Source organism: Mobula hypostoma, chromosome 8 (assembly GCF_963921235.1).
Source record: "Mobula hypostoma chromosome 8, sMobHyp1.1, whole genome shotgun sequence".
NCBI lineage: Eukaryota > Metazoa > Chordata > Chondrichthyes > Myliobatiformes > Myliobatidae > Mobula > Mobula hypostoma.
The window spans coordinates 104,484,939-104,512,490 of NC_086104.1; the positions used below are offsets into that span (position 1 = coordinate 104,484,939).

The 27,552-nt window shown below is 41.1% G+C and overlaps 1 protein-coding gene across 9 annotated transcripts in view; it reads left to right on the plus strand.

Annotated features, from left to right (window-relative positions):
* Positions 1-27,552, plus strand: part of senp6a (SUMO specific peptidase 6a) — a 152,761-nt gene that overhangs the window by 105,606 nt on the left and 19,603 nt on the right. For all 9 annotated transcript variants that reach the window (XM_063056522.1, XM_063056523.1, XM_063056519.1 and 6 more), the window contains 6 exons: positions 1,548-1,762; positions 5,906-5,997; positions 6,348-6,464; positions 9,050-9,172; positions 15,626-15,718; positions 21,595-21,983. In XM_063056522.1, coding sequence (XP_062912592.1) covers positions 1,548-1,762; positions 5,906-5,997; positions 6,348-6,464; positions 9,050-9,172; positions 15,626-15,718; positions 21,595-21,983 — 1,029 coding nt within the window. The remainder of the gene's footprint in view (positions 1-1,547; positions 1,763-5,905; positions 5,998-6,347; positions 6,465-9,049; positions 9,173-15,625; positions 15,719-21,594; positions 21,984-27,552) is intronic.

The window sequence follows — 27,552 nt, forward strand, 5'->3', positions numbered from 1 at the left end:
ACGGTGTAGGAGTTTGTAGAAGAGCTTAAGATCATAGGAGCAGAATTAGGCCGTTTGGCACATCGAGTCTGCTCTGCTTTTTCATCGTGGCTGATCCTATTTTCCCTCTCAGCCCCAATCTCCTGCCTTCTCCCCATATCCCTTCATGCCCTGACCAATCAAGAATCTATCAACCTCTGCTTTAAATATACATGAAGACTTGGCCTCCATAGCTGCCTGTGGGAAAGAATTCCACAGATTCACCACCTTCTGGCTAAAGAATTTCCCCTTCATCTCCATTCTCAAAGGACACCCCTCTATTCTGAGGCTGTGTCCTCTGGTCTTAGACTCTCCCACCACAGGAAACATCCTCTCCATATCCACTCTATCAAGGCCTTTCACCATTCGATAGGTTTCAATGAGGTTACCCATCCTTTTTCTGAATTTTAGTGAATACAGAGTCAGAGCCATCAAATGCCCTTCATATGACAAGCCATTCAATCTTGGAATCATTTCCATGAACCTCCTTTGAACCCTCTCCAGTTTTAGCACATCCTTTCTAAGATGAGGGGCCCAAACCTGCACACATTACTCCAAGTGAGGCCTCACCAGTGCCTTATAGGATGGGCATATTTAGATCGGGATGGATGGTGGTCATTGACAATGAGCAGGGTTGACTCCTGAAGAGGTTTTGCAGAAACAGCCTATCCTCTCTGTCAAGGGCAATCTGTGGGATTTGCTCCCAGGATTGGGCCAAATGCCAGGTCATGTCTCCCTTATCCTGGGTGTGAGAAGAAATGAAGGTCCATACCCTTTGGGTCTTGGAGAGCTACCCCATTCACTTCCTGGTCCTAGCTATAGAGATTAGCTGAAGAGCAGCATTTGGTTCTCACCATTAGTAGGTATACATATGTTTAATATATTTTAAGCTGTCTTTCTTCAAAAACCTTCTGTCTATTGCCTATTAGTTTTATATAACTTTGTCTGCAACAATGCTGCAGTTCTGTTTTTCTACAATTTGGTGTTACCTTATTTGTTAGTCAACAATCCAGCTACTCCAGTTCTCTGTGTACTCTTGTGCCAGTGAAACACCTTGTACTGCCTTCATCATAAACCCAAGTGCTTTCGTTAACCACTTTCCTATGCATACTTAACTGGCTTATTCAACTGGCTCTCATACTGCAATCTGTTAAGAAACTTTCTGAGAAACACTCTCATTACAATTCCTTGATAACATGAGAGGAATGATATGAAAGTCAGAAGAACATAAAATGGGTATTTTACAGACACATTTGTTGAGCAATTTTCTGGGGCAGTGGTTAGTGCATTGCTTTACAGTGGCAGTGATCACTGATCAGAATTCTATTCCCACCATTATCTATAGGGAGTTTGTACACTCTCACCGTGACTGTGTCCTGTTCCTCCGGGTGCTCTGGTTTCCTCCCACATTCAGTGTTGTCGCTGCCCAGCACAATCCTCGCTGATTTGTTTTGACACACAATGCATATCTCTGTGTGCTTTGATGTACACTTGGCAAATCAATCTAATCTTTCTGTTGTATTTTTCAGCTACTGATGAACGGTACATTGTTTTGATATTTGAGTCTCTTCTGGAACCTCGTGCAGCTGCTATTTTCGAAAGAATATTAACTGAAGTTGGCAAAAAGAACAATATATCAAACTTTTTTGTTTCTATACCATTTCTTGAAGCAAACAACAGGCTTTTTATGTTCACACAGAATCTAGAGGAACATAAGAGCAATCTGTTACTCAAGGACAGCAGGGTAAGCATGTTGCTCTTCCAATGGATGCATGTTAAAATGCAGAAACAATGTGAAATGAAATGTGAACAGGATGTGGAGCTGGGCTGAGAAGTGGTAGATGGAGTTCAATCTGGAAAAGTGTGAAGTGGTGCACTTTGAAAGGACTAACTTGAAGGCCAACTACAGGATTAATGGCAGTGTGGAGGAACCGGGGGATCTTGGAGTCCAAGTCCATAGACCCCTGAAAGTTGCTGTGGAAGTTGAAGGGTTGGTTATGGTGTGCTGGCCTTCAGTTATCATGGAAATTGTGTTCGAGTCACAAGGTGATGTTGCAGCTCTATAAAACTCTGGTTGGACCACTCTTGGAGAGTTGCGTTCAGCTCTGGTTGCCTCATTACAGGAAGGAGGTGGAAGCATTAGGAGGAGATTTACCAGGATGATACCTTGATTAGAGAGTGTGTCTTATGAGGAAAGGCTGAGCGAGCTAAGGCCTTTCTCTTTGGAGTGAAGGAGGATGAGAGGTGATTTGATGGAGGTGTACAAGATGATAAGAGGTTTAGATAAAGTAGATAGCCAGCACATATTTTTCCCAGGGTAGTACTAGCTAATACCAGAAAACAACAGTGACTGGAGGGAAGGTTGAGGAAAAGGTGAAGAGGTAGATTTTTTTTCTTTTACACGGAGTGGTAGGTGCCTGGAATGCACTGCCAGGAATGCCCGTTGAGGTTGATACATTAGGGACACTTAAAGGCTCTTGGATAGGCACATAGGTAAAGGAAAAATGGAGGGTTATGGCCTATAGGAGGGAAGGAGGAAATTGATCATGGAGTAGGATAAAATGTTAGCATAACATCATGGGCTGAAGTACTGTAGTACTCTAAGTTGTATGTAACCTGGAGACAGGAATAGGCAATTCTGCCTCTCAAGCTCTTCAGATATCCATTATAAACTTCTACACTATCCCTTCATTGCACTATAATGTCCAAAACTCTGTGAAGAATTTGTAGGATTCACTTGAAGGGGGGAGTTGTTATTCTTGGCCCTTAATATCTCATCCCGTTTCCCTGAGGCCACAGAGTAATTCTGGAGTCCATAGCAAGGGGATCTGTTTTGTACCAACTGTGAGCTCTGTAAGAATGTTGATCTTTTAATAAGATCCCCTCTGATTCTTCTGAGTTCTAGAAAAATGTCTTTCCAATCAGTCAGCTGGTTTAGGAGAACACGTGCTGCTCAGGAAATCATCCAAAGAAATTTTATTGCAATGCTTCTGTGGCAAGACTACCCTGTTAGGCTCTGATTTATGAACCACCTTTGTAGATATCATAGGGAAGATCTCTTAATCCTGGCCAATATCTCTCCCTCAGCTAATCATTTCACATTGTTGTTTATGACATATCCTTGGCTGTAAAGAATTTGGGGGCTGTAGCAAATGCTGCATAAATCAAGCACATGGGTCAAATCTGCCATATGAAGAATGGTGACTTCTAAAGCAACAGAATAAGAATCTGTAGAAACAGGAAGAGGCACTTTAAGGAGGGGAGGGAAGAATTTTATAGGGACAGAAAAGAGAACTATGTGTTTCTCCTATTTTTCTCAGTAGGTTTTATTAGGAATGAGAAGATGAAGCAATCGTATTTTGTCTTGGTCTCTTCACTTTTAAACAGTTACTACATGAGCCAGATACAAAGAGCGGCTCTTTGACTTCACCTTTTCATGAACTTTTTTCCCTTGCCTTTTGTACAGTTTTATAAGGAACTCTCTTGGATCAGAGAACAATTTTATTGTGACAAATAAAGTTTATCCCCTATTTCCTCAGTGGAACCCCTCTCCACATTTGACCTCGTCCAATTTAATAAGCCTTGGTGCAAAGAAATCTGGACTTAATACTAATGGCATAGAAGGTAAAATGATACAGAAATTGCAATTTGGGTAACATAATGTTTAGATAATAGTATCTTCTCTTCTGTAAGCTAGTGAATATATTAAAAAGTTTGTGAATCCTTTGCAATTACTTGGTTTTCTGCATTAATTATTCATAAAATGTGGTCTGATCTTCATCTAAGTCACAACAATAGACAAACACCATCTGCCTAAACTAATAACTCGCAAACAATTGTACTTTTCTTGTCTTTATTAAACACATTGTTTAATTATTCACAGTCCAGGCTGGAAAAAGATGTGATCCTTTGTATTTAATAACTAGTAGAATCTCCTTTAGCTACAATAACCTCCACCAAACGTTTCCTGTAGCTGCTGATCAAACTTGCACAATTTCGACAAGGAATTTTAGACCATTCCTCTATACAAAACTGTTTCAGTTCATCAGTATTTCTGGGATACCTTGCATGAACAGCCCTGTTCAGGTCACGTCACAGCATCTCAATTGGGTTAAGGTCTGGACTCCGACTTGGCCATTCCAAAACATGAATTTTCTTCTTCTTAAACCATTCTGTTGTTGATTTACTCTTGTGTTTCAGATCATTGTCTTGTTGCATCATCCAACTTCTATTAAGCTTCAGGTGATAGTCTGCTGCCCTGACATTCTCCTGTAAAATGTTTTGATACAATTATGAATTCATTGTTCCCTCAATGATTGCAAGCTGTCCAGGCCCCGAGGCAGCAAAGCAGCCCCAAACCATGATGCTCCTTCCACCATGCTTCACAGTTGGGATGAGGTTTTAATGTTGGTGTGCCGTGTCCTTTTTCCTCCAAACATAGCAGTGTGCATTTCTGCCAAAAAGCTCAGCTTTTGTCTCATTTGTCCACAGAACATTATCCCAGAAGTGTTGTGGAATATCCAGGTCGTCTTTTGAAAACCTGAGTCGTGCAACAATGTTTTCTTTGGAGAGCAGTAGTTTCCTCCATGGTGTCCTTCCATGAACACCATTCCTGTTCAGTGTTTTTTTTTATGGTGGCCTCATGAACAGAGACTTTAGCAAGTTCTAGAGATTTCTGCAGGTTTTTTGCTATTACCCTTGGGTTTCACTTCCTTCAGCATTACACGTTGTGCTTTTGGTGTGATTTTTGCAGGATGTCCACTCCTAGGGAGAGTAACAACAGTACTGCAGTTCTTCCATTTGTAGACAATTTCTCTTACTGTGGACTGATGAACACTCAGGTCTTTCGAAATCCTTTTGTCACCTTTGCCAGCTTTATTCATCTCTGGAATTCTTCTAAGGTCCTCCTGAAAGTTATTTTGATTGAGGTATTGTGCACATAAACAGGTCTTTCTTGAGAAGAGCAGGCTCTGTGGCTCTGTCAGTGACCTGACTTTGTGTGTCTTTTTTATAGGATAGGGCACCTTTACAACCCCACCTCCTGTCTCATCTTATTGATTGGAACACCTGACTCCAAATAGCTTTTGTAGAAGGCAATACCCCAGAGGTTTATATAGTTTTTTGAACCTAGACTGTGAAAGTTTAAATAGTGGTACTTAATATTGACCAGAAGTACCATTGTTTATGTGTTATTTGTTTAGGCAGGTTGTGTTTGTCTATTATTGAGACTCAGATGAAGATCAGACCACATTTTATGAGTAATTAATGCAGTAAACCAGGTAATTGTAAAGAGTTCACAAACTTTTTCTTGCAACTGTATGCTGGATGAGCCAGTAGATTTAATGTTAACTCAACTAGATTCCATATTAAATGGCTTTAAGTAATTATTAATTTCAAACGAACTGATATTTTAAATCTGCATTTCTAGAAAAGAAATGTATCAGTCTCCACTAAGACTTCCATGTTGACTTCTCCATATTGGTTGATCCCTAGTAAACTTGAGCTCTGGACCTCGTGCACTGGAGAGGTATAGGAGATCATAATTCTGCCTGAAATACTGATTAGAATAGACTTCACTACTTTTTGCTGGATCGTGACCTATAATATCTGGTACTGTGAAACGAGCAGAAAATACTGAAAGCACTCAGCAGGTCAGGCAGCATCTGTGGAGAGAAAAGCAAAGTTAATATCTGAGCTGAGGCCTGAGTGATGATTTGTTTTCTTGCTGTATGGATGCTGCCTGAAGTGCTGATTTGTTTCAGATTTCCAAGTTTGTATTATATGGGAGTTGTCTATATGGAGTGCCTCAACAGAACGAATGTTTATTTTCCTCCCTTCCCTTTGCTCTTCATTCTCTGCATAATCTGTTTTAATTTTAATTTTCCAGGCTTCCCCCAAATACTGTTTGAGGAATACCATCCGCTCAACCGATGATGGTTTGGAATCATCCCATTCTTCTTTTACGGGTCCTATTGAAAAGTAAGTGTTTAAATTAAAACAGAAATTGCAGGAACAGGTGTTCATTTTCAAACAAACAGTTGTATTGAAAAGCTTCAAAGCCTTTGGAAAGGTCAGTGTTTTTTTTAAATAAAAGAAATTGACTTTGACTTTGAATCGTAGGTGCTGATAAGCTAGTGGTACATAAGGTATGGACTCTTCTCCAATACTTTGTATTTGTTATATTGCTTTTAGACACTGGAAATTCTTACTTTGTCTAATTCTTACTGCTGGATTTCAGTATTTCATGGTCTAGAATGAGAATTTACTTAAGCATTTCATTGCCTTTCCACAAGAACCATTCTAAATGTAGTTCTGATTCTTTCAACCAGGTTGATAGTTTATCCTCCTCCTCCATCGAAGGGTGGCATCTCTGTGACTAATGAAGATCTCTACTGTTTGAAAGAGGGAGAATTCTTGAATGATGTTATTATAGATTTTTATTTAAAGTAAGTAACCCTGTACTATGAATTTTTGAAGGCACCAACATGCAGAAAATGCAGTGACTAAGCTTAAAGGGGAGTCACGAAACTGCAGCTGCTGGAATTTCTAGAGCAAAGATAAACTGCTGGGGTGGGGGGAAACAGCAAGGTCAGGAAGCATCTGTGGAGCAAAAATGGACAGTTGACGTTTTGAGTTGAGATCCTTCACTTTGATACTAGATGAAGGGTTTCATCCTGAAATGTTGACCCTCTAGGTTTCAAGGAGAAGTTGTTCACCCAGCCACCTGTTGGTCTGTTGTGGGTAAAATGGTCGAAGTTGTTTTATAGAGTACAAATAGTGTGATCCTGCTGAGAAACAGCCTTGGATTTCTTTGTCATTGGTGAGCAAAATCAGCAGTGATAAACCTCCTTGTAGTTTATTTGAACTTTGAGAAAGACTAGCAACATATCATGTTCCAGCTTTGCTGAGAATCCAAGAGACAAGTCAAGAATTATCAGAAAGATGTTGGAGTGCAACATAACATGGAGGTTGCAAGATATACAGAGGAGAGCAGCATTTTGCGAAGACTGACTTATAGGGTGGTTTACACACCCCTCTTGGTAAAATGCTACAAAGCACCCATCTTAACAAGCAGCTAGAAGTTTTGCCACTCCCAAACTTCTCACCAGCATCTTTGTATATACCACCAGGACACAATTCCTGTTCATGTCCTCCATTCTGATTTAAGGAATAGAGTACAGCACAGAAACTGGGCCGTCTAGTTTGTGCCGAACCATTTAAGCTGCCTACTTCCATTGATCTGCACCAGGACCGTAGCCCTCCCCACCCCTACCATCTATGTACCTATCTAAACTTTTCTTAAACTTTGAAATTGAGCTCAGATGTACCACTTGTGCTGGCAGCTGATCCACATCTCACAACCCTCGGAGAAGTTTCCCCTCATGTTCCCCTTAAACCCATGATCTCTGGTTGTAGTCTCACCCAACCTCAGTTGGAAAAGCCAGCTTGCATTTACCCTATCTATACTCATAATTTTGTATACGTCTATCATTATCACCTTCCATGTCCCAATAATCTGTGACTTGATTTTAAAAAAAGAACATCTGCCTATGATCTCCAGCAAATAGCTGCATACCTTGGCGTGGAAGCTCAAAAAAGCCAGGTGAGCGAGCACAAACAATAATAAGAAATCTCACCTCGTAAGTAAGTGCCAGTTCCTCTCTTACTGTCTCACCAATCAATGTGTAGATCTCATGAACAGATTAGATTAGGTTAGATTCAACTTTATTGTCATTGTGCCGAGTACAGATAGAAAGCCAATGAAGTGCAGTTAGCATCTAACCAGAAATGCAAAGAGTAGTGTTATTTACAAAATAACTGCAAATAAAAAGTAAGTGCTACAGCACACAAATATGAAAGTACTGAGACAGTACAATATGGGTGCAATATTGCTTAGTGCTGTGATGTGAGGTTCAGCAGGGTCGCAGCCTCAGGGAAGAAGCTCTTCCTGTACCTGCTGGTGTGGGAGCGGAGGCTCCTGTAGCGCCTACCGGATGAGAGGAGAGTAAAAAGTCCATGGTTAGGGTGAGATGCATCCTTGATAATGCTTTTCGCCCTGCCCAGGCAGCGTTTGTGGAGTGCTTTGCAGTCCGATACGGGACAATTGCCGTACCACACTGAGATGCAGTTGGTGAGTATGCTCTCAATGGTACTGCGGTTAAAAGTCTGTCAGTATCCTGGGACAGAGATGAGCTTTCTTGATGCTCCGCAGGAAATAAATGCTCACAAATCCCTTGTAATGAGCACCTTGGTAGTGTTGCCATGCAAAGCAGATTGTAGTATTTGATGCAGCCCTAAAACCCATATAAGGATAGATACTGATTATGGTGGCAGTCATCTTTCTATGAGACACTGAGGTGTGGTTGTGGACATCAACTCATTTTTTAAGCAGCCAGATGGGTAAGCTGGTAACTCAATTTTCTGAGAGGCAGGCTGTCAAAATAACACAAATATCAAATTAAATTTGCTTGAAAACATTAAGATGATTAAGTCGCTGCAGCCAGACAGGATTTATCCCTGGTTATTATGGGAAGCGTAGGAAGGAATTGCTACATTTTGGTCAACGATCTTTGCATCCTCGCTGGCCACAGGAGTAATACCAGATAATTGGAAGGTGACAAATGTTATTCCTTTGTTCAAGCAAGGAAATAGTGTTAACTCCTGTGAATAATACTCCAGTGAGACTTATTTTGGTGGAGGGGAAATTATTGGAGAAGATTTTTAGGGCAGGATTTACTAGCATTTAGTCAGCATGGCTTTGTGAGGGGTTATCTAGAACCAAAGGGCACAGCTTCAGAATAGAAGGATGTCATTTTAGAACAGAAATGAGGAATTTTTTCAGCCAGAGGGTTATTCCTTAGATGTCTCAATAATTGTATATTGGTTATTGATATTAGCTTAATATTGTGAAGGTGTTGCAGAGTATGTCATCATGACTTGGCAAGCACTTTGCCTTGACCTTTCTTTGCCGTGAAAAGTGACAGTTAAATTTTATTTTAATTTCCTTGTGTGCTTCATTCTGACCCTGCAGGTATTTAGTTCTTGAAAAGATCAAACAGCAGGATGCAGACAGAATACACATCTTCAGCTCCTTTTTTTATAAACGATTGAATCAGCGAGAACGACGCGGCATTCCTGAATCTGCCACCTTATCGTAAGCTATCATGCCTGAGAATTAAGGGTTGTTTAATGTTATCTGTAAAAAGGAATCTAAAAGGATGTGTGTAGATGAATAATTTGTTAAGTAATCCAGTATTCATTGAACATTTTAAAAGTCATAGTGCTTTACAGCACAGTACAAGCCCTTAGGCCTATCTAATCCATACAAAATATTATTCTGCCTAGTCCCAAGTTCCTCCCGTCCACGTACTTAACCAAATTTCACCTGCATCCACCACATGTGCTGGCAGCTCATTCCACACGCTCTCTGAGTGAAGAATTTTTCCCTCTGGTTCCCATCAATATTTCACCTTTCATCCTTAATCTAATACCTTTATTTCTAGTCTCGCCCAACCACTGTGAAAAGCCTGCCTGCATGTATCTTGTCTATACCCCTTATAATTTTGTATACTTTTATCAAATCTCCCCTCATTCTCCTACTCTCCTGAGAATTTCAGTCTTTCCCTGTAACTCCAATCCTCAAATCCCGGCAACATCCTTGTAAATTTTCTTTGTATTCTTTCAATCTTATTGATATTTTTTCTGTAGGTAGGTGAACAGAACTGCACACAATACTCCAAATCAGGCCTCACCAACATCCAATACAACTTCAACATAATAAACCAACTCTTGATTTCAGTACCTTGATTTATGAAAGCCAATCTGTCAGTAGCTCTCTTTATGTCTCTATCTAGCTGTGATGCTGTTTGCAAGGAATAATGGATCTGTATTCCAAGATTTCTCTGTTCCTCCTTAATCTTCAGTGCCCTACATCCACTGTGTAAGTCCTATGTGAAATCCTACATTCACTAAGTCCTGAAGTCCAACACCTCACAGTTGTCTGTATTAAGTGGCGTCTTTCTCCCTCCTTTTGTAAATGAGTACATCAGGAAAAGGTTCATGTGGTGGAAAGTGGTACCTGCTGTCATATTTTTGTTAAAAATATTCTGCAAAAAATACATTTAGCTTGATTTGATGAACTTGTAAATTTTTACTGTCCCAGTTGGACTTCTGAGTTTGTTTTGGAAGAATAAAGTATCTACCATAAGCTGTTTATTTCAATAATGTGCTGGATTGCTGGGTCTGCAGTCTTCTAGTTTTATCTATGATATCTCCTTGAAAATAAGTATGCATGATAGCTATTTACATATCCCAGGAGTTGTAACTGGAACTTTTCTGCTGCCCACCCTGCAATTTGATATGCATTCATTTTCTTCAACTGAGCATCACAAGGTACTATAAGGCCATAAGACATGGGTGTAGAATTAGGTCACTCATCCCCTCAAGTCTGCTCTGCTATTTTATCATAGCTGATTTATTGCTCTCAACCCCATTCTCCTGCCCTTTTTTTTACTAAGTGCAATTGTGAACAATAGCCAGATCAGAAATGCTGATAAAGTCAACTAGTTCCCAAAGAGAACTCTGATAGGCCAATCAGATGGTTCACTGCTGCTCAGCGATAGAACACAAAAAAACTCGTATGTTAAGTACATAGAAAAGGCACAAGGGTCGCTGGCCCCGTACCCCAGAAACACACCTGAGCATTGTGGTGGAGGTATGTGCTATGCATGACCTGATCGGAAAGCATCATGTTGACTCATGACAGATTGTGTTCACGGTGGAACAGCTTAGTTAAGGGTGGAGTGATCAACACAGATGGACAAATTATACCTCCACTACCCTGAAACCTGATAACATTTAATGCCCTAATTAATCAAGGACCTATCAACCACCATTTTAAATATACTCAGTGACTCAGCCTCCACAGCTGCACGTGGCAATGAATTCTGTAGCTGCACCACTCACTGGTTAAAGAAATTCCTCCTCACAACTGCTCTAAATGGTGTCACTCTATTCTGAGGCTGTGCCCTCTGGTCCTAGACTCACCTACTCCAGGATACATTCTCTCCTTATCCACTCTAACTAGATCTTTCAATATTATATAGGTTTCAATGAACTCCCCCCTCATTCTACAAAATTCAGCAAGTACAGGCCCAGAGCCATCAAATGCTCCACGTACATTAAATCTTCCATTCCCAAAATCATTCTTGTGAACGTCCTATAGACCCTTCCCAGTGCCAGCACACCCTTTCACAAATGAGGGGACAAGACTGTTCACGACACTCCCAAGTGCAGACTGACCAATGCCTTATAAAGGCTCAGCATCACAACTATGCTCTTGTATTCTAGTTCTCTCGAAATGAATGCTAACATTGCATTTGCCTTCCTTGCCACTGATTCAGCCTGCGTGTTAACCTTTAGGGAATATTGCACAAGGACTCCCAAGTTCCTTTGGACCTCTGATTTTTGAATTTTCTCCTTGTTTAGAAAATAGTGTATGCCTTTATTCATTCTATCAAAAAATATGACTATACACTTCCCTACACAAGGTACCATCTGCCACTTTTTTACCCATTCTCCCAGTATGTTTAAGTCCTTCTGCTGACTCCCTGCTTCCTTAACCCTACTTGTTTCTCCAGCTAGCTTTGTATCATCAGCAAACTTGGCCACAAAGCCATCAATTCCATCATCCAAATCATTCACATATGATGTGAAAAAGAGTGGTCCCAATATGGAACAGCCCTAGTCACCGGCAGCCAACCAGAAAAGGTCCCTTTATTCCCACGCTTTGCCTCCTGACAGTCAGCCAGTCTTCTATCCATGCTGGTAACTTTCCTGTAATACCATGGGCTCTTGTCTTGTTAAGCAGCCTCATCCAAGTAAACAACATCCACTGACTCACCTTTCTCTATTCTGCCTGAGTTTTCCTCAAAGAATTCCAACAGATTTGTTAGGCAAGATTTCGCCTTAACTGCTGACTTTGGCCTACTTTATCGTGTGCTTCCAAATACCCCAAAACTACATCCTTAATAATGCACTCACAACATCTTTCCAAAACCTGAAGTCAGGTTAACTGGCCTATCATTTCCTTTCTAATGCCCCCTCCCTTTTTAAAGAGTGGAGTGACATTTGCAATTTTCCAGTCCTCCAAAATTATTCTAGAATGTAGCGATTCTTGAAAGATCATTGCTAATGCCTCCACAATCTCTTCAGCTATCTCTAGCAGAACTGTGGGGTGTAGTCCACCTGGTCCAGGTGACTTTTCTGCTTCCCTACTTCTCAGCCTCCTTAGTAATAGCAAATCCACTCATTTCTGTCCCCTTATACCCTTGAATTTCTGGCATAAGTTTCGTGTCACTTTGAAGACTAATGTAAAATACTTAATAAATTGTCCGCAATTTTTTTGTCCCTCATTACTACCTCTCTCCAGCATCATTTTCCAGTGGTCTGATACCCTCTGTTGCCTCTCTTTTACTCTTTATATATCTGAAGAACCCTTTGGTGTCCTCTTTATTATTAGCTAGCGATTTTCATATTTCATTTTTTCTCTCTATTGCTTTTTTGTTTCCTTCTGCTCGTTATTAAAAGTTTCCCAATCATCTAACTCCCCACTAATTTTTGCTATACTTTATGCCCTCTCTTTAGCTTTTGTGTTGTCTTTGACTTTCCTTGTTATCCATGGTTGCCTCATGCTCCCTTTATAATACGACTTCATCTTTGGAATGAATCTAACCTGCTCTTTCCGTATTTCCTCCAGAAACTCCAGCCATTGCTGTTCTGTCGTCATCCCTGCTAATGTCTCTTTCCAATCAACCTTGGCTCATTCATCTTTCGTGCCTTGTAATTTATATCCCACATCTTTGCTACTGTTCAGAGGATTGAATATAATTCCTATCGGGGTCTTTTTCCTCCTTGCAGTTTCTGAACTACCCTCAAGGATTCTATATCAGATTTTATGTCACCTCTTTTTAAGGAATGATTTCATTTTTTTACCAACAGAACCACCCCACCCCATTTGCCTACCTGTCTGTCTTTCCAATACAATGTGTGCCCTTAATGTTGAGCACCCAGCTATGATCTTCTTTCAACCATGACTCAGTGATGCCCATGTCATGCCTGCCAATTTCAAACTGTGCTACAAGATTATCCACCTTATTCTGTACATTGTGTCTAAATAAAACACCTTCAGTGCTGTATTTATCACAGTTTTTGATTTTGCTCCAATGTTACACTTCAATGCATCCCACTGTCTGCAATTTTGCCCTACCATATACCTGAACTTCCTCAATCTCACTATACACTGCATCAACTTGTATACCAACTACCCCATCATTAACCCTATCCCTCTGGTTCCTATCCCCCTGCCAATTTAGTTTAAACCCTCCCCAGCAGCTCTAGCAAATCTGCATGTAAGGGTATTGGTCTCCCTCCGGTTTAGGCTTAACCCTTCCTTTTTCTGCAGGTCATACCTTCCCCTGAAGAGATCCCAATGACTGAAAAGTCTGAAACATCTGAAACCCTGCCCACTGCACCACTTCCTCAGCCACTCATTCATCTGTGCTATCATCCTGTTCCTGCCCTGACCGGCATGTGGTACCAGGAGTAATCCAGCACCCCATTTCCCTGTCACCTTGATAGCTTTTGGAAGAAAAATTAACTTTTTTATTTGGTTTTCCCCCACAGCCTGTGCATTCACTAAATATGAGTTGCAACTTCTCCATTCTGAATCTGAAGGTTTTGTTAGGCTGTAATGACTTCATTAAGGGGTTTGGGCAGCAAGTGAAAAGATCCTTGAAGAGCTCAGCTTGGAGCACTTCAGCTCTCGGCTTTGACATGGGTACAACAGATTAGAGCAAGTTACTGGGCCAGGGTCACCAGTCCAGAGACTCGAGTTCAACTCCACCTATGGCAGCTAGGAATCTTAAATTAAGGAATTAAACAACTATTTTAAAAACTAGTGACAGTAATGTAACTTAGAAAGCTATAAGCCAGTCTAGTTCACGAATACTCTTCAGCAAAGAAAATCTGCTTATCTTGCCCTATTATAGATCAACTCTATTTCTCATATGCATTTACGCGTATTCCGAATTTGCTGTGGTGCATTGGTCAGGGCACAACGTGAAACACAAATAAAAACATTAATCAGTTACAAAGAATAAAGAATTATATTTAAAAAAAAAGAAATGTGTATCAAATTTTAACGTAGCTAATAACGTTAGGATTCAAAGTACAGGAATGAAATAAAACATTCATAAATTTCTAAACACCAGCATGTATTTACAACGTAAACAGCATTATAAACAGTGGTTTAGAGTGTTTGTAGTGCAGTGATGGGGGTAATAGATAGAGTGGTGTGAGGGGAGGTCTAACTAGAATAGTTGATCGGATTGACTGCCTGGGGGGGGGAGAAACTGTTAAACTGGTGTGTTTTTGTTTTAATAGTCCTATGGTGTTTTCCAAGGGGAGCTTTTGGTAAAGGCAGTTTGTGGGGTTGCCAGTGTCCATGGTGATTTTTTTTTTTCCTCTTGTCCTGGACACATACAAGTCCTGCAGTGACAGTAGACTGCAGCCAATAACCTTTCTTGCTAACTTGACAGTTTGCGGTAGTTTTCATATATTGAGAAGAAGCTGCACCACACCAGACAATATTGGCTGGCGTGTGGAAGGTCTCTGTGATGGCAGTGTAGAATTGCGCCAGTATGTTCTGCTGCATGAAATACATCCTCTGCTTCGCCCTTTTGTTAATGAAGGAGATGAGATACCTCACAGATGTGAGCAGATGGGGTTTAATCTGAGACAGTGTAATGTGTTGCATTTTGGGAGATCAAATGTAAGAGGAAAGGATACAGTTAATGGCAGGATGTTTGACAGTGTTGTACAGAGGGATCCAGGACTCCAAGAGCATAGCTCCCTGATGGAACTTTACCAGTTGCTGCAAGAAGTACATTCTTTGTGAGCTCTTTTGTTAATGAAGGAGATGTAGTTCTCCCACTTGTTGGTGAGAGACGGAGAGACTGTGGTGTCCAGTTGTCGGGTGAACAATTAGTTCTTGCTGGACTGCAGATCATCCATCGTCTCTTTGGGGGGCCTTGCGATGCTTGCTTGGTGGGTGGTGGGTGCTGATGCTTCCTGTTGAAATAAGGAGAAGGGGGAAGGCTGATGCTTTGCTGGTGCTTGTGCACTGGGGAGGAGGGGGAGGGGGCTTTGAGGTGCTGACATTTTACTGTCATTCACTCTTTGGGGTTCTCTTCTGGTTTTGTGGATGCCTGCAAATAGCAAGAATTTCAGGTGGTACATTGTATACATTCTCTGACATTAAATGGAACTATTGAACCATGGAACATAAGCTCAGACCCTTTATGTGACTCCAGACCCACCCAATGTAGTTGAACCTTAACATACTTCAGGACAATTAAGGAAGGACCGCCAAGACAGATGTCTCCATTGATGGCCATTTCCGCCTGAGCAAATAAATACTCTGCCTAATTAATTTAAGATCTACCCAGTTCATTTGTATCTGCTGTGCAGCGAAATTCATCTTTATGTAATAATTAGTTTGGCATAGATAGGTTTCAGTTTCGTAACCTAAAATCTTCTCTCTTTTTAGATTACCACAGCGTCGACATGCCAGGGTGAAAACATGGACACGCCATGTGGATCTATTTCAGAAAGATTTTGTTTTTGTTCCAATTAATGAAACGTGAGTGTTGTAGAGAAATATTCCTTATCCCTATTTGTGTAAGGCATGTTATCAGCCATGGTCTTCAACTTGACTGAAGTATTGGGATATGATGCCTTCTCTCCTTTAAAGGGCATTTGCAGCAATATTCCACTGGTTTTATAATTAAGCAAGTCCAAATTTGCAAGCTGAAGGTATTGATTAAACAGAATGCAACATTGAAGATGCGCTCACAGCTATTTCTTCATCCTAAATGTTTATTTCCACTGTCTTTCCCTTTTGGTACACTAGCTGCATAAGTGCTGTCTGCGAAATACATGGGAGCAGCTTGCCAGGGCTTCTTTGACAGCATCCCCCAGGTCTGCAACCTCGGCCATCTTATAAGAGCGTGGGTAGCAGGCTTATGGAGGTGGCTGTGTCTGCATTTTCCCTTCCAACCTACACAGCACCATGATTAAGGATTGTCACCACCAATATTATCACCTGTGTGTCTAAATTATGAGATTCCCTACCCAGCAGCACTAAGGGAGTACTTTAATCATGTGAACTACATTGATTTAAGAAGGCAACTGGATGGACCATAAGATACAGAAGCAGAATTATGTGCCATTTAGCTCATTGAGTCTGCTTTGCTACTTCATTATAGCTGATTCATTTCCCTCTCAGCCTCAATATCCTGCCTTCTCCCTATAACCCTTCATGCCCTGACCAATCAACAATCTATCAGCTTCTGCTTTAAATATACCCAGTAACTTGACCTCTACAGCTGCCTGTGGCAGCGAATTCTACAGATTCATCGCTCTCTGGCTGAAAAGATTCCATCTCATCTCTGTTCTAAATGGACATCTCTCTACTCTGAAGCTGTGCCTTCTGGCCAAAGACTCCCCGACCATAGGAAACATTCTGTCCACATCCACTCTCTAGAGGCCTTTCAACATTCAATAGGTTTCCATGAGATCACCCGTTATTCTTCTGAATTTTAGTGATTACAGGTCTAGAGCCATCTAACGCTCCTCATCTGACAAGCCTTTCAATCCTTGAATCATTTTTGTGAACCTTTTTGAACCCTTTCCAATGTCAGCACATCCCCTTTTTAGATGAGAGCCCAAATCTGCTTACAATATTCCAAGTGAGGCCTCACCAATACCTTATAAAGCATCAACATTACGTTCTTGCTTTTATATTCTAGTCCACTTGAAATTAATGCTAACACTGTATTTGCCATCCTCACCACAGACTCAACCTGTAAATTAACCTTGGGTAATCCAGCACGAGGACTCCCAAGTCTCTTTGCACCTCAGATTTTTTAATTTTCTCCTCATTTAGAAAATAGTCTATGCTTTTATTTCATCTACAAAAAGTGCATGACCGTACACTCCCTGACCTGTATTCCATCTGCCACTTCTTTACCCATTCTGCAATCTGTCTAAGCCCTTCTACAACCTTCCTGCTTCCTTAACACTATCTGCCCCTCCCACCTATCTTCATATCATCCGCAAACTTGGCCAAAAAGCCAGCAATCCCGTCATTCAAATTATTGACGTATGATGTATAAAGAAACGGTCCCAACACAGATCCCTGTGGAACATCACTAATCACCGGAAGCCAACTAGAAAAGGCTCCCTTCATTCCCACTCTGCTTCCTGCCAATCAGCCACTGCTTTATCCATGTTAGTAGGGAAGGGGACATCGACTCAGACCATGAGAGGTCTGCGTTGGGCATTTTCATGCCTTACAAGGTGCAGATTGGAAGTCTGTGTGGGGCGCCACTCAGGAGCAATGTGGAGCAATGTGTGATTAAGTGCCTTGCTCAAGGACATAAACAAGCTGCCACAGCTGAGGCTCGAACTAGCAACCTTGAGATCACTAGACGAACGCCTTAACCACTTGGCCACATGCCCACATGTTAGTATCTTTCCTGTAAAAGGAGGAGAAGATGGCGGCGTGACGCAGCATGCGTGGCCTGGCCGATGAAATGATACCGTATTTGTTAAATAGGGGCCGTGCACGCACAATTCTGATTTGATGACGTGAGAAGCAACGAGGAACATCTGGAGAAACTTCTGAAATGCCCGGTTCACTGCCGCTGCTACTGTGCGATCAAGAATCTCCGGAGGGAAGGCCCCAAATCCTCGGCTTTTCCTGTTACTGGTGGCCGGGGTTGGGGTTGAAGCGCTTGGCAGAGATGGTGCCCGGTGCTTGGTGTCGGAGGGCTGGTCGGAGGCTCGAAGTTTTCGGACGACTCAGAGTCGGACTGTGGTTGGGTGCTTCCAGGATGCTGCATCGGCAAGTTTGCGGCGCTGGTAGCTCATGGCAGGAAGAGAGAGTTTTCTTCCTTCTCTGCGTGAGATGATGGGACTTTCGAGAGACTTTGAACTTTTTTTACCATGCCCATGGCCTGTTCTTCATCAAGTTACGATATTGCTTGCACTGTTGTAACTATATGTTATAATTATTTGTTTTTTGTCAGTTTTTCAGTCTTGGTCTGTCTTGTGTTTCTGTGATATCACACCAGAGGAACATTGTATCATTTCTTAATGCATGCATTACTAAATGACAATAAAAGAGGACTGCGTGTCCTCATAATCTTATCCTAATACCATGGGCTTTTATCTTGTTAAGCAGCCTCGTGTGGTACCTTGTCAAAGGCCTTCTGAAAATCCAAGTATGCAACATCCACTGATTCTCATTTGTCCATCCTTCAAAGATTTCCAACAGATTTACCAGGCAAGGTTTTCCCTTAAGGAAACCATGCTGACTTTGGCCTTTTTTTTTATCATGTGCCTCTAAGTACCCATAAACCACATCCTTAACATAAACTCCAACAGCTTCCCAACCACTGAGGTTAGATTAACTGGCTTACAGTTTCCTTTCTTCTCCCTCTCCATCTTCTTAAAGAATGAAGTGACATTTGCCAAAATCTGTTGATTCTTGAAAGATCATTAATAATGCCTCACAATCTCTTTAGCCACCTTTTTCAGAGCCAGGTGATTTATCTACCTGCGGACCGTTCAGTTTGCCAAGCACCTTCGTCTTGTAACGGCAACTTCACTCACTTCTGCCCCCTGACACACTTGAATTTCCAGCGTACTGCTTATGTCTTCCACAGTGAAGACTGATGCAAAATACTTATTCAGTTCATCTGCCATTTCCTTGTCCCCCATTACTACCACTTTCCATCATTTTCCAGTGGTCTAATATCTACTCTTGCCTCTCTTTTACCTCTTCTATATATCCAAAGAAATTTTTGGTATCCTCTTTGATATTATTGGCTAGCTTACCTTCGAATTCCATTTTTTCCTTCTTTATGACTTTTTTAGTTGCCTTCTGTTGGTTTTTAAAAGCTTCTCTATCATCTAACTTCCCACAACTTTCTGCTCTATTATATGCTGTCTCTTTGGCATTTATGCTGTCTTTGATTTCCCTTGTCAGCCATGGTCGGGTCATCTTGTCTTTAGAATACTACTTTTTCTTTTGGATGTATCTGTTCTGTGCCTTCCAAATTGCTTCCAGAAACTCCAGCTATTGTTACTCTGCCATCATCCCTGCGAGTGTCCCCTTCCAATCAGCTTTCGCCAGCTCCTCTCTCATACCTCTGTAATTCCCTTTACTCCACTGCAATACTGATACATCTGACTTTAACTTCTCCCTCTCAAATTGCAGGGTCAATTCTATCATATAATGATCACTGGCCCTGAAGGTTCTATTACTTTAAGCTCTTTAATTATAGCTTATTGCTCAACATCCAATCCAGAATAGCTGATCCCCTAGTGGGGTCAACCATGAATTGCTCTAAGAAGGCATCTTTTAGGCATTCTACAAATTGCCACTCTTGGAATTCAGCGCCAACCTAATTTTTCCAATCCACCTGCATATTGAAAGCCCCCATGACTTTCGCAACGTTGCTGTTTTGACATGCATTTTCTTTCTCCCATTGTAATTTGTAGCACACATCTTTGCTAGTGTTCAGAGACCTGTACATACCGTAACTCCCATCCGGGTCTGTTTACTCTTGCGGTTTCTTAGATCTATCTATAAGGATTCTACACCTTTTGATACTATGTCCCCTCTTTCTAAGGATTTGATTTCATTTTTGACCAACAGAGCCACCTCCACCCCCTCTGCTTACTTGCATGTCCTCTTGATACAATATGCATCCTTGAATGTTAAGCTCCCCGCTATAATCTTCTTTCAGTCAAAACTCAGTGATGCCCACAACGTCATACCTGCCAATCTCCAACTGTGCTACAAGTTCACCTACCTTACTCCATATATTGTGTGTTTAAAAAAAACCACCTACAGTCCTGTATTCATTACCCTTTTTGATTTTACAATATCCTGTTGAATGCAGTTTTGCCTGTTCTTGCTGTTTGTCTCTAAACCAACTGCCCCATCCTCAGCCCTATCACTGCGATTCCCATCCTCCTGCCAAATTAGTTTAAACATTCTCAAATGGCTTTAACAAACTGGCCCATCAGGATACTGCCCGCAATAACTGCTGACCTTGCCAGAAACACTGACGTCCTGAGAAACACATTTTAAAATAGAATAGATAAAATTGAAGTGGAGGGTTTTCGAACTTGTTTGAGTTAAACAATTATTACACCATAAGGGATTACTGCTTTATTGAAAAGAAAGTCTTTTTTTCTTCCTGCCAACATTTGCTGCCTTCAACTGGAGTGCTGTCCCTGGGATATCCTAGCATATACATACCCACTACTGACACTTAATCTGACCCTCAACACAGGAGCCCCTCAGGGCTGTGTCTTAAACCCCCTCCTTGACTCTCTGTACACTCATGACTGTGTCGCCGCCCACAGCTCCAAACTGCTAATTAAATTTGCAGATGATACTACGTTGATTGGCCTTATCTCAAACAGTAACGAGGCAGCCTACAGAGAAGAAGTAATCCTAACACAGTGATGTCAAGAAACCAATCTCTCCCTCAATGTTGCAAAAACAAAGGAGCTGGTTGTGGACTACAGAAGGAACACAGGCTCACCCCAATTGACATCAATGGATCAGGGTTGAGAGAGGATCTCAGTTCAGGCAGTTGAAGAAGTTCGATTAAGTCCCCAAATTCTAAGGACTTTCTACAGGGGCACAATTGAGAGCATCCTGACTCTCTGTATCACTGCTTGGTATGGGAACTGTACCTCCCTGAAACACAGGGCTGTGTAGTGACAGCCCAGCACATCAGTGGATGTGATCTCCCCACTATTCAGAACATTTACAGCAATAGGTATGGGACCCAAGTCACCCCAACTACAAAATGTTCCAGCTGCTACCATCCGGGAAATGCTACTGTAACATTAAAGCCAGGATCAACAGGCTCCAGGACAGCTTCTTCCACCAGCTGATTAATTCACGCTGATGCAATTGTATTCCGAAGCTATTCTGACTTCTGTTGTATATCTTACTGTACATACTATTTATTGCAAATTACTATAAGTTGCATATTGCACATTCAGATGGTGACATAACGTAAGGATTTTTACTCCTCATGTATGTGAAGGATGTAAGAAATTAAGCCAATTCAATTCCAGAGTAATATTGACAGGCAGGATTGTTTTTGCCTGAAATTTGTGTGCACTTCCAATAAAAAGCACTAGGGGGCAGTTCAGTGCAGGAAACATTGGCAGATATTTGCGCCAATTGCCTTTTGTTCTATTGTAACCCAAGTAAAATTAATGAAATTTGTACACATCTAGAATAGAGTTTGGATTTCAGTCAGATACTAGATCATTTGCAATGCTATCAATTAATATATCTTGATATTATACTATTTCTGCAGTTGAAGTTCTGAGTTTTTTCAGGATCATTTACTTAACCCAATTATCTGAATGTAATGTTCTTATTGTTCAGAAGTAAGATTTATACTTTTGTTTATGCTGCAGGGCTCATTGGTTTTTGGCGGTGATTTGTTTTCCTGGCCTCTGCACTGAACCAAATCCTAAGTTGCAGAACAATGAAGAAATGCAGCATGACAACAGCTCCGCACCTGCAGAAAGCAACAATAACTCTGCTTTGCAGGAGGAGATGGACAGTTTAACTGAGAACTCAGCTGCAAACGGGCAGAGAAAAACTCATACCATCATTGGCAGAATGCCAGAGCTCTCTGCTGGCAGTAACTGTGAGAGTGTGGAGTTTGATAAACTCCACACAAGAAGATGCTTGTCTGCAGCTAATAATGTCCTTAGCAACTTTAATCAGCTGAACGCAGAATCAGAAGATCACCAGAGCTCTGTCGAGAGAAAAGAAAATGGTATGGAAGGTAAACAGCTAGGTAAATACCAGTCACCTTTTAATTTCACAAGGAGTCTTATAAAATGCTGGACTTTGAATGAAATAACATTTCAAAGATTTTTAATAGCTGTTCATGAAACAGCTGAAAGTGAACATGAAGTAAACTCGCATGTTTACAAGCTGCCAGGTAAGAGTGGCCGGGGCACATTGCCATTTGAATCAGATTTACTATCACTGATGTGTGATTGTTAAATTTGTTGGCTTGTAGCAAATACATAAAATGACTATCAACATTACTGAAGAAATAACGAGTTAGGATTTGTGGACTCTTATTGCAGAGGGGAGTTTCACGTGACAGCAATAAAGGATAAAGTTTCATGAGAACCTTCAATGATAAAGTTTATTGACTTAGAAATTCTACTATATGCCTCAATCGTTTGCATAGGGGACATGTAGCAGTTTTTGTTTCGGTTTCTTATGTATAATGATACAGTTACTACAGGCTATTTACAAACTTGCATGCAAAACAGAGATTTAGTAATGTGATTGTCTATGCTATTGGAAAATTACAGCAGAGGCACTCAGTGAATGGGGTCTCAAGAAATTTGATGGTCAAAGTCAAGTTTATTGTCATATACGCAAGTCCACGTGCAATGAAAACTTGCAGCAACATCACAGGCACATAGCATCATATAAGCAGCACTCAGAAGAACACCTTAAACATAATTTATATTTTTTTAACAACAAAGGACACCATCAGAACAAAAAGAATGTGCAAAGTGGTCATAGTGTTGCTAAACTAAAGTGCCAATTGGTTCACGAACTGAATGTTTAAAGGGATCTAGCTGTTCGCAAACCTAGTGAATCTTCAGACTTTTCTTCCTCCTGCCCAATGGTAGATGTCTGTGAGAAGAGGGCATGGGCCGGATGTTGGGGATCTTTGATAGATGTGGCCTTCTTGAGATAGCAGTTCCTGTAGATATCACCAGTGGTGGAGAGGGGTGTGCTCATGATGTATTGGGAAGAGTCCACAACACTCTGCAGCTTCATACATTCCTGCACATTCACATTGCTGTACCAGACCATGATACAACTATTCAGGATACTTTTCAACTGTCTTACTTCATACATAGGAGTTGTTTGGTGCATAACTAAAGATTCAGTGGTGAATCCCCAGCTGTTAAAGAGTGGCTGTTCAATTTCCTTCGGAGCAAGCTGCCTTTTCCAGTGAGGCCCGTGTGGTTACTGAACTACATAAACACAAATATTGCAGCATTTCGCATTGACTGACATCCAGCAGTTTCTCTTAGCATGTCAACACATGCGGATGGACTGCACTATAGTTTCCCACTGGCATGTCAAACGCATATAGCAGTTGCATTCATGTTTTTGCTCTGTTGCATGAAGCATTTTACAAGCAAAAATTTATAGTGTATAATGTCATGTTATGCCCATTGGTCTCCAATTGACCTTTGGAACATTGATCCACTTAGTAGCAGTTACTTTAAAACAAACCAAACCACTGAAAGACGAAGGCACTGTATGACGCGCTTCCAAATAATGAATTTCCAAATCAAAAAAGATACGTTTGAACCTTTATTAAGAAACCAGCAAAAACAAACAATCTTATAGCAATAAAAAAATACTGAAACTGAATTGGCGATATAGCAATCTTGGCATTCAAATCAGCATAACTAAGCATTCTCAGTAGCAATATCAGAATTAGCATTCTATATGCATTTAAGTGAGGTTAGCATAGTAAGCGATTGAACTAAATTAGCAGTCAACAGAAATCACCTCATGGCTTCCTGCCTCTCAACTACATTAAACTAAACAACGAAGACAAAGTGTGAATACTTAACTACGCTCATTTGTTTCTATTAAGCCGCAACCCATGTGACATAACGATAATAAATGTTCCACAAAATACCATACAGATAGAACATGGCTCCTACATCCTAGACCTTTAATTATTACACTATAATGATTACAATTACATACTACTAAAATAGGAGATATGAAATCTTCAAGGACAATATTTATACAAATGTTGTCTGTCTTCTTTCTTCCAGTCTAGTCATGTATCAGTCATCTAGGCCAGAGGTTACCACCACTTAGCCCAGTACAGAGTGATCTTTACCACTGCTCTGTGTCATCAAAGTCACGAAACTTCTAGACCTGTAGCTCCTGAAAACTACCTTCTGTAGAAGACAGATTTTGGTTATAGGCCTGACCAGACAGTCGGTCTTGTTCTTGATGCACACCTGCCACACAAATCTTCTTCTGTCTGGAAAGGCGAAATACTGTCTCCACGATCTATGACTTTTGTGATGCTGTGACATCAACTATAAGCACTGTGTCTCCTGGAAGGAAATTGAGTTTTATACCTGACCATTTCTGATATTCTTGGAGCTGTGGTAAATATTCTTCAACTCACCGTTTCCAAAACAAGTGTGACCTGTATTGGACTTGATCCCATCTATGATGAGCATAAATATCTCCTCTTTGAAACTCTCCTGGTAGTAAGGGTGGTGAGGTCTTCAGAAGCAACAGATGATTGGGTGTTGGTGCTCCCAAATCATTGGGATCAGATATGCTTTAGTAATTGGACAACTGTTGATAATAGCCTCTACTTCACCTTCAACTCATACAGGAGAATGAGGAGGTGATAGACAGGATTTACAAGGAGGTAGTCACCCCTAGATTGCAGGAGACAGGTAATTGGGTGACTGTCAGGAGAAAGAAGGGAAATACACAGCCATTGCAGTGTACACCTGTGGCCGTTCCCCTCAATAATAATATATAACTTTAGATACTATCGGGGGAGGGATGACCTATCCGGGGGGGGGGGGGGGTGGAGCCACAGTGACAGGGTCTCTGGCACTGAGTCTAGTGCTGTGGCTCAGAAGAGCAGAGAGGTGAAGAGGACTGCAGTGTTGATAGGAGATCCCTTAGTCAGAGGAACAGAGACGGAGTTCTGAGGGCGTGGTAGGGGACACCTGTATGGTATGTTGCCTCCCTGGTGCCAGGAATCAGGGATGTCTCAGATCACAACTATGGCATTCTCAAGGGCAAGGGTGAGGGTGAGCAGCCTGAAGTCTTGGTATATATTTAGCACCAATGACATAGGTAGACAAGGTGAGGCAGTCCTGAAGAGAGATTTTAGGGAGCTAAGTAAAAAGATGAGAAACAAAACTTCAAGGGTAGTCATTTCTGGATTGCTGCTTGTGCCATATGTTAGTGAGGGTAAGAGTAAGGTGATTTGGCAGGTGAATGCGTGGCTGAGGAACTGGTGCAGGGCCAGGGGCAGGGTTCAGATTTATGGATCATTGGCATCTCTTCTGGGGAAGGTATGACCTGCACAAAAGCAACTTCTTACACCTGAACACAAGAGGATCCAATATCCTTGTGGTCAGGTTGTTTAGAAGTGTTCGGGTGGATTTAAACCTAATTTGGCAGGGGGATAGGAACCGGAGTGATAGTGCTAAAAATGAAGTAGCTGGTTTACAAACAGAGACAGTGTGTAGTGAGACTTCTAGCAAGGAGAGGCTGATGATAGGGCAAAATTGCAGTCAACAGGATGAATTGCAACGTAAAGGGTGGACAAATTCGAAAAAGGTGAATACAGGACTAAAAGTGTTATATTTGAATACGCGCAGTATACAGGATAAGGTTGATGAACTTGTAGCACAGTTACAGATTGGCAAGTATGATTACAGGCATCACTGAATCATGGCTGAAAGAAGATATAGCTGGAAGCTTAATGTCCAAGGATACACCTTGTATCAAAAGGATGGGCAGGAAGGTAGAGGGGGTGGAATGACTCTTGGTAAAAAATGAAATTAAATCATTAGAAAGAGGTGACAGAGGGTTGGATGGTGTTGAACGTTCCTGTAATAAAGCCTTAGCCTTTAGATATCTTTTCTTGGGGTCAATATGCTTCAATTTCTAACAAGTTCTCTAGGGTGACCTCTGGTGTGCTGTACAAGGAAGTGACTAGAGCTGCCAGTCTTGCCTTCAATACTGTTTTCAAAAGCTTTCATGAATGCATGACACTGCAAAGGATCTCCATCAAAGATCTGAGACTCTCTTAGGCAAAGATGAAATGTGTTGCTGTTGTACCAAAAAGGTTGTTATTTCATTTTGCTTCTTCATAATATCAGTAGTAGTATTTTGACCTCCATCAGCTGAAACAAGAGTGTTTCTATGCTGTAAGTTAATGTCCCCATGAGCCCTTTAAGCTGTTGGATATGACATAGATTCAGAGTGCCTCATTAGTGCAGGCTGAGAATAATTACCCTGAACTACCTCTTGGGCATCTTGTCCATGTTTCACAAACACTTGAACAAACGAATTAACATTAATATTGAGTGTTTTTGTATTTCTTTGTGCCTTTTCAATATGAGACTGTACTGCTGGAGCACTTTTAGTACTCCATAAGACCATGAGATAGATCGATAGATACTTCATTGATCCCAAAGGAAATTACAATGTCACAATGGAAATTAGAAGTGCATGGATATAAATATTAGAAGTAGAAAGAATAAAAAAGTAAGTTACCACAAACAGTCTAACAGAAGGAGGTCATCACTTCCCCAGCTGTAGGTTGACTCATTATCGAGCCTAATGGCCGAGGGTAAGAATGACCTCATAATAGTGCTCTTTGGAGCAGTCCAGTTGACTTGGTCTATTACTAGGAGTGCAGAAGATTACTATAAGCTACAGGTTCAGAATTAGGCCATTTGGCCCATCGTGTTTGCTCCACCATTTCATCATGGCTGATCGAATTTTCCTCTCAGGCCCAATATCCTGCCTTCTCCCCATATCCTTTCGTGCCCTGACCAATAAAAAAAATCTATCAGCCTGTGCCTTAAGTATACATTAAAAACTTGGTCTTCACAGCAGCCTGTGGCAAAGAATTCCACAGATTCACCACTCTCTGGCTAAAGAAATTCCTCCTCATCTCCATTCTAAAAAAACACCCCTCTATTCTGAGGCTGTGTCCTCTAGTCTTAGACTCTCACACCATAGGAAACATCCTCTCCACATCCACTCTATCAAGGCCTTTCACCATTCAATAGGTTTCAATTAGGTCACCCATCATTCTTCTGAATTCTAGTGAATACAGGCCCAGAGCCATCAAACACTCTTCATATGACAAGCCGTTCAATCGTGGAATAATTTTTGGAAACCTCTTTGAACCCTCTTTAGTCTCAGTACGTCCTTTCTAAGATAAGGGGCCAAAAACTGCTTACAATACTCCAAGTGCTTTATAAAATTTCAACATTACATCCTTGCCTTTATATTGTAGTCCGCTTGAAATTAATGCTAATATTCCATTTGCCTTCACTGCAGACTCACCATTCAAATTAAACTTTAGGGAATTCTGCACAAGTTTTTCTCTTCAATTAGAAGATAGTCAACCCTTTCATTTCTTCTCCACCTGCCACTTTTTTTTTTACCCATTCTCCAAATCTAAGTCCTTCTGTAGCCTCTCTACTTCCTCAAAACTACCTGACCCTCCACCTATCTTTATATCATCTCCAAACTTTACAACAATGCCATCAGTTCCATCATCTAGATCATTGGCATATAATGTAAAAAGATCC